Raw genomic sequence first — 14,168 nt, forward strand, 5'->3', positions numbered from 1 at the left:
CAGTGAATTTTTATTACAGAAATTGTATTTTTTAGTTCTAGAATTTCCATTTGGTTCTTTTTTCATTGTTTCTGTTCCTCTAGTGAGACTTCTCATTTCTCTACTGAAATTTTCATTTGCTGAAGAAATGTTCATTTTACTTACTGAGGATAATTATAATATCCATTTAAAATTCCCTCTGTGTTAGTTCCAACATTTTGTTCATTTTGGAGTTGGACTCAATTTATTTTCTTTTCACTTGAGAATGTGTTTTATTTCTTGATTCTTAGTATGTTGGGTAATTTTGAATTGTATCCTGGACATTGAACGTTGCATTGTGGAGATGCTGTGTTGTTATTTTGCTCTGATGAGAGTTGTTTCGTTTGTTTTAGTAAGTGCTCTTGTTGGCTGGGCTTGAACTGCAAACTCTGCTTCTTGGTCAGCAGCTGTGGTCTCAGTTCCGATCTTTTGTATTAGCTGGAGTGCTCGAGTCTGTTCCCTGCATGTGTGATTCACGGGTCATTCACACACAGAGATTTGAATAGATGGAGTTTGGGGAACCCTCTCTTGCTTTTTCCCTTCTGGGCTTTTCCCAGTCTCTTCAGAATTCAATTTCCTGACTTGTCTTTTTTTTGGTTTCTTAGGAAAAAAAGCCTTCAGGGTATCCCACATGTGTCCTCAACACCACTGTGTGCATCACTTAGCCCTAGGCTAAGAACCAGGAAAAAGGGAATTTACTTGTATAGTTCCCTGTCTGCCCTCCTCCAAGTGAGAGTCTAAGTGTGAACTCTCCAACAATCTGAGTGTGAGCTCCCACCAGAGCCCTACTGTGAGTTCCCACCAGAGCCCGAGTGTGAGCTCCCACCAGAGTCTGAGTGTGAGCTCCCACCAGAGCCCAAGTGTGAGCTCCCCACCAGAGTCTGAGTGTGAGCTCCCACCAGAACCCGAGTGTGAGCTCCACCAGTCTTCATGCTTCTGTTCACTCTTCAGTACCTTCAGGGAGTTGTTTTTTACTTTATTTCTAGGCTTACTAATTTTTTCTGCATAGGAGATGCTGTCCGGTAAGGTTAGTCTGCTGTGCCCAGAAGCAGAAGTGACTCCATGATGCTTACATTTCATTTGAGAGAAGTAGATAATAAACCAACAAGACAATTATAGTTTATAATATATGCTGTGAAATAAATAAGGTTGATGATATAGAAAGCAACAACTTTAGATAAGGTTTTTAGGAAAGTTCCTTAAAAAGAATTCCTATTTGAGGTGAGACCTAAAGAACAGGATGAATTTGGTCATGGTAAAAGCTGGCTGAGAAGTGTTTTGAGCAAAAGCCACAGCAGATACAAAAGCCCTAAGGTGGGACAGAGAGGCCAGTATGGCTGGAGCACAGTGACTGATGGAAAGGATGGTGTGAAATGAAGTTGGAGAGACAGATCATAGAGAGCCTCGTAGACCCCCCAAAGCAGCTGGAAGCTGTGATTCTGTATAAGAAATGTGATTGCCTTAGCTGTAAGCATAGCTTACTGAACAGATTTGACCACTCATGTTGCTTTGTACTTAAAAGCCTTGACCGATGGATAGTGTGGCCTTGTGACTACGTGACCTACCTGTTTGCTAGCATTGTTGGCACAAAAGTGAGAAGACCCTGCAGAATGGATTTCTGCAATGTGTAGGAAGTTGACGTAGACATTGTAACATCCCTTTACCTCTGAGGTTCTCTGATGTCATAGAAAACAAGTTGGCCTGCATATAGAAAAATATAATGCCAATTAAGACCACAGTCTACGAGTGAAAAGCACAAACGTAGAGAATGAAAAGCACAAACGTAGAGAATGAAAAGACTACCGCAGAATGTCAAGTTGTGATTCTGTGTGGCAAAAGATTTCCCATGATTTCTGCATAAGAGCAGTTGTCTTCAGTTGGCCAATTGCATTATGTTAGAGAAATATGCTAGTGTATGTTTATGGATCTGATTTCTCTGGGGAGCATTTCGAACTCACTTGATCCTTTCCTTTGGTCTAGATGACAGCGCTTCTGCTGCAAGCAGCATGGAGGTAACAGACCGCATTGCCTCACTGGAGCAGCGAGTGCAGATGCAGGAAGATGACATCCAGCTGCTCAAATCAGCCCTGGCTGATGTGGTCCGGCGGCTGAATATTACTGAGGAACAGCAGGCCATGCTTAACAGGAAAGGACCTACCAAAGGTGAGCATTTTGGATATACAGGAACAATAGTGGAATTGGTCCCGTTGAAGATTCTTGCTCTAGCAAATTCATTGTATTCTTTAATATTGACAGAGAATCAAAACTTAGATTAACAATAAAACAGCACTGTCAAAATAATGACACAAAGTGTGACAATATTTTTTGGCTTGATGTTGGTGAATCATATAGCCCAGTGGTGTATTAATACATTTGTAGGTGATCATTAAATGCTTGCTGAGTCAAGGAAGGAAGGAATAGTCCAAAGGGACGGTTGAGAACACTTGTCTATCAAGATTCTCTGGGACAGAGGAGCTTGCAAAGAGAGCCACCATCCTTTGCACTCTTTTTGGAGGCTGTTCCGCCTAGAAGCTTTTTTGAAAACTCTCATCTCTTTCTATGCACGCAGGCTATTCTGTCATTCAGTTCTGCACAGAAATTCTTAGTCTTATGCCACATGCAAGGCCCTGAGCCAGAGACTAGAGTACAGAGGCGATGGGCCTTCCTTTGAGGGACTCAAACTCCTGAAGTTATCACTAACTTTTCCCCTCTTGTAGCTGTTAAGTAAGGTCTTCCTGTGCAAAGCCTCTGCTGTCCGTGAGGATGTAACTTACTACAGAGATCTGTCTATACCTGGTGGGTTTTTGGCAAATTGAAGTCAACATTTCATGTCCCTGTGGCTCCTGGGAATGAGACATAAAAAAGAAATATTTGTGATGAGTAACTTTGTAGTGATCCCCTTGTTAAAATTTTGGAAATGAAAAACCTCACAAAAGTTTCCGTCCCACTAGTTAGTGCCCTGGTGTCTTTGAACTGGTGTGCATTGTTCGTCTTTTGCCAGAATCACTTTTCTTTGTTGCTCTTTCTAGAAAAGAGACTTCATCTTGGCTGTAAAATTCCTTGGCTTCAAACATTTTGAGATTATGACATGTAAATGTCTCTTTAAAAATACTCTTCATTTTTGTTTGGATTTAACAAATTATTTCACAGTTAATGTATTTTCCTTGGAGTTAGGAGAAAGGACTGTCTCACGTTGCATCGTTTAGTTTTTTTTCAAGTACTTGGCTGCATTTTCACGTGTCTGTGGGAAGAAGTCTATTTCTTGTCCTGCCGGGTGGCTCCCACCAGCTCCATGTGAGATAGGTACCTGTGCTGGGCTGATGTCTATGTCTGGGATAATCCTTTTAAGTAATCTTTTTCCCCTCTGTTACAAAGCGATTAGGGTATTTTAAATAGAAACCAGGTTATTTTAGGTATTCTTGACCTACTCAGCCTTCCAAAAATAAATCTGATGACTACTGTATCCTAAAGGGCACATGTGAAGTAGTTGCTTTATATAAAACTTCAGACTTCTGAAACTCCTTTATTTTTAGAAAATTAGGGAAAAAGTAATATAAAGGGCTTGCCCAGGAGTTTTATTTTCTTGATTTTCAAGAGTGAAGTTTGACTTTTACAAAACTCCTAAGAGAAATAAATTTTTTCATAGTTATCTTCTGTTTCCTTATAACATTCTTTTCATAAATGAAAGTAAATCTACGTATGATAGCCAGAAGGTCACACCAAGAAATAGAAAAAAGATTCACAAGACAGTAGGTGAGTGGGTGTTATCCCCTGAATGGAGCTGGCCACGGTTTCCCCGCTGTCTTTGCTCCTAATTAGAGGACGGAGAGCAGTGAGGAGGAGGAGGGGGAGTGGTTCCCATCAGCAGCTCTGGGCTGCTGCTTCTCTTTCCAAATTGCAAAGTTGCCGTGTTGGTTCTGACTCTGCCTCTGTCTCGATAGCCAATCGCCCGCACTCTGCAGTCAGAGCTGGGGTCGGGGATCTTTTCGGCAAAACTCCTTTGGTTAAGTGGCCACGTCATCATCATTATTGTTGTCACTTCACAATATTTTGGCTTGCCATCCTAATATACACTTGAAGTAGCCTGAACACATGGCATTCTTCTTTTTAAATATTAGGTGATTTTTTTTCTTCCCAAAGTTAGTTTTCAGAAGTTCAGGGCTCAGTATTTTGAGCTTCAGGTGGACAGTTTGTGCTGTTTGCCCGTGACGGGGATGGCTGTGCCACAGGCTGCCTGGGAAGGCAGTGAGCATTCCAAGTGCTCAGTGTGCTTCAGCTCAAAGCAAGCGCACGATGAGCGTGTGTCTTTGTGCTGTGGTTGTCCCTGATCGTTAGGCTGCAGTTAGCACTCGCTGGTCTTAGTACAGCCTGTGAGGCCATAGATGCTGATTCCAGTCCCTTTCCACAGCGGTATTTCACTTACTTGAAGAAAGTAGTCATGACCTCTAAGCTTTGACTGACTTTATCATTCTTCGTATGACTTGACTAGGATAACAATGAGAACTGCAGTTTCACGAAAGTAATTCACTAACAGACTGAGTCCAAGGCTTCCTGAGACAGGGACAAGATCATGGCCCACTCCGCAATGTGCTGGGCCTATGGACTACAGTCTATATAGAAGGATCTGTCTCTCAGACCCTACTTTGTTCTGGCAACACTTTCCTGCCCCTAGCTTGGCCTGCTTGCACCCGCTATCCAACGCTTCTTTACCCAGCGGCTACTGCCTGGGTCTCAGGCTTTACTCAGTCTCTACATAAACCCCCAAACTTTGCTTTCTCCTTTTCCTTTGGTATTTTTTTTAAATATTAAGAGCTAGTTTCCATGTCACACCTCTTCACTGTGGAGAAACGCAGCCTGCAAAGTTAGCTTTGTGCATGTTGGATTTACTTTCGGATAGGATGGTTTGGAATGTTTCCATTTTGCTGAACTTGGATTATCAGATAGTGGAGAAAAGAGAATCAAATAGTTTATGAAGGCATATATTTTTAAAATTCTTGCTATTATTAAAGTTTTCCATAGTCGTGATTGGAGTGGGTCACTACCCACTGCTAGCAGAATGCAGTGAACAGATCTCTTAGAGATTGCTGTTGTGAATATAAATCAGAAAAGTGATTGATTAATAAAGGAGTTCTGTAGCATTACATACAAGGGAGAAAAATTATATAGGAAACAGTAGGGGAAGAGAAATTAGTAGGGGCATGGCCAGGAAATTATCGTACCTCCATATGATTAAATGTTGCGTGGTCTTTAAAAATGTTTGTGTTGTTGGTAACAAGAGGGAAAATGCTTATGCATTACAGGAAGAGTCAAAAGCAGGCTGTCAAACCATATGTACTATATCGTTTCTACTAAGTAGAAAACTTTTATGCAAAGAAGACTGGAATGAGTTACTATATACCAGAAGTTATCAGTGGGCTTTCTTCTGAGTAGTAGGGTTATGAATTTTTTTCTTTTTCATACTTTTAGTTTGTTTCTAAATGTTTTATGGTGTGTATTCCTTGATGAGCAGAAGAAATTTTTGTTTTAAAAATCGCTTCTTGGCCAGGTGCGGTGGCTCACGCCTGTAATCCTAGCACTCTGGGAGGCCAAGGCGGGTGGATCGCTCGAGGTCAGGAGTTCAAGACCAGCCTGAGCAAGAGCGAAACCCCGTCTCTACTAAAAATAGAAAGAAATTATCTGGCCAACTAAAAAATATATATAGAAAAAATTAGCCGGGCATGGTGGCGCATGCCTGTAGTCCCAGCTACTTGGGAGGCTGAGGCAGTAGGATTGCTTTAGCCTTGGAGTTTGAGGTTGCTGTGAGGTAGGCTGACGCCACGGCACTCACTCTAGCCTGGGCAACAGAGTGAGACTATGTCAAAAAAAAAAAAATCGCTTCTTTCCTGCTATGGAATCTGAGGCCAACAGCAGAGCTCAGGGCACATGTCAGGCGACTGGGGTTTGCTCACATGTGTTTTCAGGAAGAGAAGGAATCATGGTTCGGAGTTCAATTAATAATAGATCCATTGTATATACACACAGCTGATTTCCATTTCAGTGCTAGGATTTTAAATGTAAATGTAGGTTGACATACAGTCCTTGTTCCATGTATCTGGAGTTTGTTGTGCATTAACCAGCAAGTAGTTATTTCCCATTTTAAATTTTGCTTGTGTGTTCAGACTATAGTTAGGTTGCTCGTCTCTTAAAATACTTTAATATGCCATTTGCAAACTCTTTATCGGTTATATCAGCTAGTGGATCCATGAATTAATAGATCAGAGAATTATATTAATTATTGGCTCTATTAATTAACAGATCAGAGAATTACTAAATACAACCAAAAGACTAATGTTGGAGTCTTGCTTATTAACAAGTCAGTCCTGCCATTCCTAGATGAAACCCTCCAGCCTCAGGACTTAGCTTCTGCAAACACTGTCAAGAGCGGATGACAGATCCTCTGTGGGGAGCCCCTGCTACGTTAGCACTTAACACTAATACTCAAAAACTACTCGTAGCTACCATTTATTGACTGGCTAAGTGCTGGACTTTGCAGTAGATGTTTTGGATATATTAGCTCATTTCACCTCTCCACAATTTTAGGAGGCAGATATTATTATGCCCATTTTACAAATGGGAACATAGCCTCAGGAAGTGGAATGATTTTCCCCAGGTTACACAGCTAGCTAGGGAGACATCTGGGACTGGACCCAAGGCCTGGCTGAACATGTGTTCTTCTGTCATCATGTAGCTTCACTGTGCACGCCTCTTAGCAATAGTACTTAAATTAGCATTATTCAAATCGAACCAAATATTTAAGAAATGAATAACTATATGACAGCCTCTTTTTCAGGGTTTAATTTGATTTGCAAAGTGTTCCAAATGCAATAGATCACATTCAGCACATCGTTGTGTGAAATATTATGGTCTCTTCACAAATTTTATTAGATAGATGCAACAGACATATTAAAATTTTTAAGCTCTTTTTAGTCAATGAAATTAATGAATAATTAACTTAGTTTTTTATCTTGGTTAACCAAAATTAGGGAGTAAATGGCTTTTTTCTCTTGTCTAATATACTTTCTCCTTTTAAGCTGGCAAATTACAGGAAAAAATACTTTTCTCTTTTGCTCTTTTATAATAACAGAACACACTATAGTTTCTTCAGTTTTTCTCATTAATTCCAGTTTAGATAGGTATTGTTATGATTTATAGAAAAGATTTAGTAGATGTTTTTAGTTTTTCAGTTTAGATAGGTATTCTGTTATGATTTATAGAAAAGGTTTAGTAGATGTTTTTAGTTTTTCAGGGATTAAGAAAGACTTTTTAACAAAACTTTGTATTATGAAAATGTTCAAATGTATACAAAAGTAGAAAGAAAAGTACCTGTTACCTGCCTTCATTGTTTATCCATAAATATGTTAGTATATATTTAAAATGTAAATATTCTCTTTTTTAAAGCCTACAATACCATTATTACACTTAAAAATTGATAATAACTGCTTAATATCATCTAATATCAAGTCAGCATTCAGATTTCCCTAATTGTCCAATAAACGATTTTTAATAGCAGTTTTATTGCAATATAATTCACATACCATAGAATTTACCCTTTTTAATATGTACGATTCATTGATTTTTAGTATATTCACAGAGTTGTAAAACCATCACTACTATCTAATTTTAGAAAATTTTTATCACCCAAAAGGAAACCCCTGACCCATTAGCAGTCATTTCTAGTTGCTCCCTCTTCCTAGGCCCTGGCAACCACTAATCTACTTCATGTCCCCATGGTTTTGCCTACCTTGGACATTTTCTATAAATGAAATCATGCAATATGTGGTCTTTTGCCAGTTTCTTCTCTCACTTAGCATTATTACTTTCAAGGTTCATCCATGCTGTAGCATGCGTCATTTCTTTTTACTGCCAAATAATAGTCTACTGTAAAAAACATTTTGTTTCTTGGTTGAAAGATATTTAGGTTGTTAGTAAATGACTTTATGAAATAAGTTCATTAATATCTTTTTTCCCATTTGTATTTCCATTATATTGAATTTTTAATGTTACAGGATTCCTGCACTACTAGACACATGCCTGAGAATTCAAACAAACACACACCACGGGCAGCCTCGCCTACCTGTAAAACAATATTTTAAAACTTGATTCATGTGCATTTTGATAATTTCAAAATCTTTTTTAAATGATGCAATGAGTCAGGATTTTAAATCTGCTGTAGGTCTTCAGATTTCTGGCACAGTAGATACAAGTTAACATCCTCTACTATTCTTTACCGTGCTGTTTTCACTTAATGACATGTCCTGGATTGCGGTCATTCCTGTGCAGTATATAGCAATCTTCGTCATTCCTTTTATAGCTGCTCAGTATCCCCTTGCGAGGATCTGCCATGGTGTAGCCAGCCCCTGTTATGGTCTTTGGTGTTACAAATAGTGTTGCAATGATTGGCCTTGTGCATAAGGTGTTTTGTATTTTTGCCAGTATCTTTTCAGATAGATTCCTAGAAGTGGGGTTCCTGGGTTGAGGAAAAATGGATCTGTGATCTTGCTAGGTACTGGTGATGGTGACCATAGGATCTTCCCTAGCACTCAAGTAGTTATTTGCTTTGTCACACAGCTTTGCAAAAGCAAGTTGCCTTTTCCAATTTCAAATACAGACATCTTTTAAATTTTGAAATAGGTAATTAGGAATTCTAGGTCCATAATGGTCAGATATGCTAAAATCCTAATCCAAAGATTAGGATTTCTACACATCGTCATATATGTAATCACGCTTTGAAAATTATATTTTTAAACCTAATGGGAATGTTACTTATCGAATATTACACATTGAGTCATTAATATACGGTAAGTGTAAAGGGTTTCTTGATCTTTAGATTGTAACTTAATATCATAATATGCATTAGTAGATTTGACTAGCTGTACTTGAATTTCTAGATTTATATCACCTGTAGTTTTGAAAAGATATTATCATGGTTAGTACTTCCTGAAGTCTGGGTATTCCCGTCTTACCATTTAGAAAGAGGAAAACAATTTTTTCATTTTAGGCTTTATTGTGAATGTTTTTAGACCTGAGATTTTTAATACCTTAGTTAGAGCCAGAGATTTTCAGGTACCCAACTGTGGAGGCATGATGCAGGGAATTAATTTAACTCAAGATAGTTTATGGAAACTGTACATGTAATATAACAGGAAACTGCTGACCGTACAAACTGTACACATTCCTGGAAACCACAGACTTCAGCTCGGGAGCTCTTCTCCTTCTGTTGGTCGGGTCTGCCTGACAGACTTTACTCCGAGCGGCTAACTCACTCAGAAACTCAGATGTTGCTTTACAGAACACTCTTTTCACATGAATGAAAGATCATCGATTTCAGAGTGGGAAGATACCTTAAGGGACATTTTAGACTAAGGCCTTTCCTTTATGGACAAGGAAAACACGGTCTTGCTGCCCAGACCAGAGTTCCTTCCCTACCCTCTGCTGCCCACCTCACTTTGTACGTGCGAGAGGTGTACATGTGAGGGGTGACCATCTTTTGAATGGGGACGTGTCTGGGTCTTACTCTAACCCTCCTTGTGTGTGCAGGGTGCAGCTGTGGTCTGACTCTGCCTCAGGAACCTCAGGCCAGAACTTAAATGCTACATTTCATTCTTTTCGTACTGTATTCCAGATACTAACCGCACCCTGGTGTCCAAAATAGAGCATTTCATCATCTGGATGTTGCCAGGGGATAAGAGCCACTGCTTCCCGGGTGCCCTCTGTGTGCCGGGTGCTGTGCTAGGAGTTTTCCATTGCTCATTCCGAGTCCTCACAGCAGCCTGCGAGGTGGGCACCCTCACCTTCCTTTACAGAGAAGCCAGGGCTTGGGAAGTGTGGTGACTTAGCCAAGGCTCACAACCCAGCCGTCTAGAATGAGTCCAGTCCGGTCTGGCTCAGGGGTCTTTGCCCATCATCACCTGCGCTTCTCCACGCCCCCCTCCTGGAGACAGGATGCCAGGCATCCTGTGCCCCTCCAGTGAGTACATTCTAAATACGGTATTTATCATTCTCCTTTTATCTGAGAAATTCTCCTTTTGGTGTTTTGTTGCTGTGTCTTACCTCTATGAACAATTAAAATGTTATTTAAAAAAAACCTTTTTATGAGCCAGAAGAATATTTCATATCTTAGTGTCATCTAGAAGCGAGGGACCCATTTATCTGCGCACCCGAGGAGCAGGAAATTGTGTTTGAGCCTTCCCCCGTGCTATTGCTCTTTTGCATTCTTAAAGAGCACGTCTCTGAAAATGATGCATTTCAGCTGCTCCTCTTTCCTGCTGGCTTCAAGATCCAGGCTGGCACTTGTTCAGACTGAACACCAGGAGGTATTCCCCCCCGCCCCAGTTTCTCTCATGGCAGCAACCTTTCTTCCTTGAGTGGCTAATAATTTTTAGATATGGTAACAGGAAAAAAACCTGGTGTGATGTCAGGTGCAAAACAGGTATTTAGTAACCATGGTGGTGGCAATGGTCATGATGCTTTTTACTCAGTGGTGACAAAAATCCAGGGGTATTATCAAGATAGGCATGTAACAGTCATTGGATCTTGCCAAAGTCAGGATCTTTCCAACTTGTTAGTCATCCCAAGAGCAGTCACTGTGCCCCCTCTCCATCCTCTACTTTCCTTCCATGATGTCTCATCACAACTTGAATATTCTGTTTGCTTTTGAGGCTACTCTATTTTAAGATATAAAATTTATTATACACTCTGGGAAGGCTTATTGCATTGCACTTGATTTTTTTTCATGGGCTTTTAAAATCCTATTTCTTCTTTTGGGAAAAGGACAATAACAGAGTATCATGAGACTGAATTTTGAAATTATGACTCTCAAGAAAGGATTAACAATTTAGTAGTGACTCCAAATGACAACATAATGTCGTCTCTTAGAAGCAAGGTTTTTGCTACTGAAATGTAATGCAGTCTGATCAAATACACATTGACTCCCTCCCGTGCGTGGGCCAGTGGCAGGTGCTGCCTCCAAGGGGCCTGCAGTCAGCGGAGTAGACATGGACAAGCAGGTAGGCCACTGCTATGTGGCGTTCTAAGCGTGAAGGTAGCGGCAAAGGCAAGGTCTGTGGGGGAACAGGGGAGGCTCCCATACCTGTGGGACCTGTGTAGGTGTGGGAGGCAGGGGCTGTGCCAGGTGCCTGCGAGGAGCCAGGTGCCCAAGAGCCATGCTGGCCTCTGCAGATCCCTTCCTGGCCTCGCCAGCCCATGCTCTGCCCTGGGCTGACCTGCGTGGACCACACCACCAGGCTCCCTCCTCTTCTACCTGCTGGGTAGGTTGGAGCGATGGCGATCAGAGGGAGGGAAGAAGTGAGGCCAGAGGACTTATTCCTTTAGCTCCTTCCACATGGGCTCCCTCGGCTGGCTGTCCCTCTGCTGAAGGCTGCTGCAGCTCCCCAGGCAGCGTCTTTTCTTCCAGGTGCAGGTAACTGGCCCCTCCCTTCTGCCCTTCGGGTCTAAGAGTGGGGGCAGCTGCACTCACGGGACAGCGAGGTAAGCCTGGGCCCTGCCTTTGGAGCAGCGGATGGAGAGTTGAGGAGGGATCTAGGGGACCCCTTCCCCTCACTCCCTCCAAAGCACAGATGTCTACCATTCCCCTCTAATGGGAAAGGTGACTAGCTCACCTGAAACACTGTAGAATCAGTGATAGATTGTGAGGTACAAACCGGTGTGGAATAGAAGTTCCAGGAGAGGGCAGTCGGTGAGGGCTGGATGAGCAGGAGAAGAGGACCTTCAAAGCCAGAGGGTGCCAACATAAATCAGCAGTTCTCAGTGTGGTCCTCGGGCCACACCAGCACTACCTGAGAACAGCTAGAAATGCAAATTCTCAGGCCCTAGCCCAGACCTACCAAATCAGAAACTCTGGAGGTGGAGCCAGCAGTCTGGACTTTAACACGCCCTCCAGATGATTCCCACGCACACTCAAGTTTGAAAGCCGTGGACAAAGCTAAGGAGGTCAGAATGAGGTGGGGTTTTGTTTGTTTGGGGGTCACCAAAGAGTCTGGGTGCATTATGTGAAAAATAAAATCGGATGGGTAGAATGGGACCAGATCACAGTAGTTACAAAAGGACACACAAGTATGATGTGGCAAAATGGAGTGGGAGAGCCCTAGCCGGGAAGCCAGGGGCCACTAGCCTCTCCCCCCTCAACTCCAGCCTGGGGTCAGATTAGACAAGATCTTGCATCTCAAGCTGTTAACACTGCCTAACACCTAGCACTTAACAGCTGCTGTCTTGATTTCAGCTCTTAAACTTTGTGTTGGTTCTGGTAACCTGCGACAGGGCACAGCAGAGGGTCAGGAGCCATTGGAGGTCGTTCATGGGGACTTCAAGGCGAGAGCTTTAAAGGAGATTGGTCTGGACAGAGCTGACACGGGAAAGGACAGGACAGGCACCAGCAGTGATGGCTGTATTGTGTTCCTTTTGTAGGGCCGCCAAAGCAAAGCTCTCTGAACAGCAGACCTTCATTCTGTCTCAGTTCTGCAGGCCTGAAGTCCAAAAGCAGCATCACAGTGCCGAAGTAGTTGAGAATAGTTTTAGATTCACACACAAGTTGCAAGTGCGGACAGTTCCCTTATACCTTGTGCCCAGTTTCCCATGTTTCCCGTCTTACGTTGGCATAGCACATTTGTCACAACTAATGGACCAATTAATGGTCATACTTTATTAGGATTTCCTTAGTTTATCCCTAATGTCCTTTTTTTGTCCCAGGATCCCACATTTCATTTAGTTGTCATGTCCTCTTGGTCTCCTCTAGATTGACAGTTTTCCTTGGCTTGATGACCTTGACAGTTTGGAGGAATAGTGTCTAGGGTGGGAACCTGCAGCCTTGGGACCACATGTGGCCTTCTGGATCCTTGAGTGTGGCCATTTGACTGAATCCAAATTTTACAGAACAAATCCTTTTAATAAAGGAAGTTTGGATTCGGTCGAGGGGTCACACTCGGGGATCTGGAGGCCACGTGTGGCCTTGAGGCCGCAGGTTTGTTGACTGTCCTTCAAGTTGGGTTTTTTATGGCTAGACTAATGTTATGGGTTTTAGGGAGGATGACCAGAGAGGTAAAGTGTCCTTCTCATCATGTCATATCATCACATCACATCCAAGGGTGCTATCAACATGACTTACGCTGTGGGTGTTGACCTTGATCACCTGGCTGAGGGAGCGTTTGTCAGGGTTCACCTCTGTCAAGTTATTTCTCCCCCCACTTCCTTACTGTGCAGTTAGAAGGAAGCCACTGTGTGCTGCGCACACTTAAGGAGTGGGGACTTACGTACTACCTTCTTGAGGGTGGAGTATCTACATAAATTGTTTGGAATACTTCTGCATGGGGATTTGTCTGTTCATTTATTTACGTATTCCATTATTTATAACAGTATGAATTCAGAGAGATTTGTTTTATACTTTGCTTATAAGCCAATACTATGTTATTTGTTTTGTTGTTCAAGTTGTTCCAGCTTGGGCCTGTAGGAGCTCTTCCGGCTGGCTCCTGAGTCCCTTTGACTTGCCCCCGCCCCCCAATACAGTGTTTTTTGGTTTTACTCTTGGTTATCTGAGCACTTCCTTATTTTCTGGCACTACAAAATGTTCCGGACTCACTTTGTGTATTCCCTGCTCCAGACTGCATTCAGCCATTTCCCTAGGGGGCCTGGTTCCTTTTGTTGTAACATGGCCTCAGAATCTGAGATGGGGCACTGGGTGTCATTGCTTTAGGCCCTCTCTGCAGACAGCTCAGAAATGTGTTTATACTAGCCTGTGTATACATACATTTTTGTCATTACAGCTCTGTGTCTGTGTGAAGCTAAATGTGCCACTCTGATCCAGCACTACATGGCTCATTCTCACCTCCCCCCATCCCACCCCTGCATGCTGACACCTCCCTCTCCTACAGTGCCACACCTGGCTCCTTCCCCTCACCCTCTCCATCCATTTGCTTAATTGTTCTGTTCCAGTGTTCATGTAGGGTGGTTTCAGCCTTGTTAACCTCCACCTCCACCCTGGTGGGAAGCAACTTTACCAACTAGAATACAGTGCTTATGTGCAGTTCCTGTTGTCTTAAGTCTTACAGTCTCTACTCATTTCCAGAATGATTTAGGTCAGCACTTCTCTACCCCCAACC

General features: G+C 42.3%; 1 protein-coding gene across 4 annotated transcripts in view; it reads left to right on the top strand.

The window, feature by feature from the left end:
- The window catches only part of EML1 (EMAP like 1), a 171,393-nt gene that overhangs the window by 93,052 nt on the left and 64,173 nt on the right, over positions 1-14,168 (top strand). For all 4 annotated transcript variants that reach the window (XM_069465295.1, XM_069465296.1, XM_069465294.1 and 1 more), the window contains exon 2: positions 1,999-2,181. In XM_069465295.1, coding sequence (XP_069321396.1) covers positions 1,999-2,181 — 183 coding nt within the window. The remainder of the gene's footprint in view (positions 1-1,998; positions 2,182-14,168) is intronic.

The sequence above is a fragment of the Eulemur rufifrons genome, chromosome 2 (assembly GCF_041146395.1).
Source record: "Eulemur rufifrons isolate Redbay chromosome 2, OSU_ERuf_1, whole genome shotgun sequence".
NCBI classification, from domain to species: domain Eukaryota; kingdom Metazoa; phylum Chordata; class Mammalia; order Primates; family Lemuridae; genus Eulemur; species Eulemur rufifrons.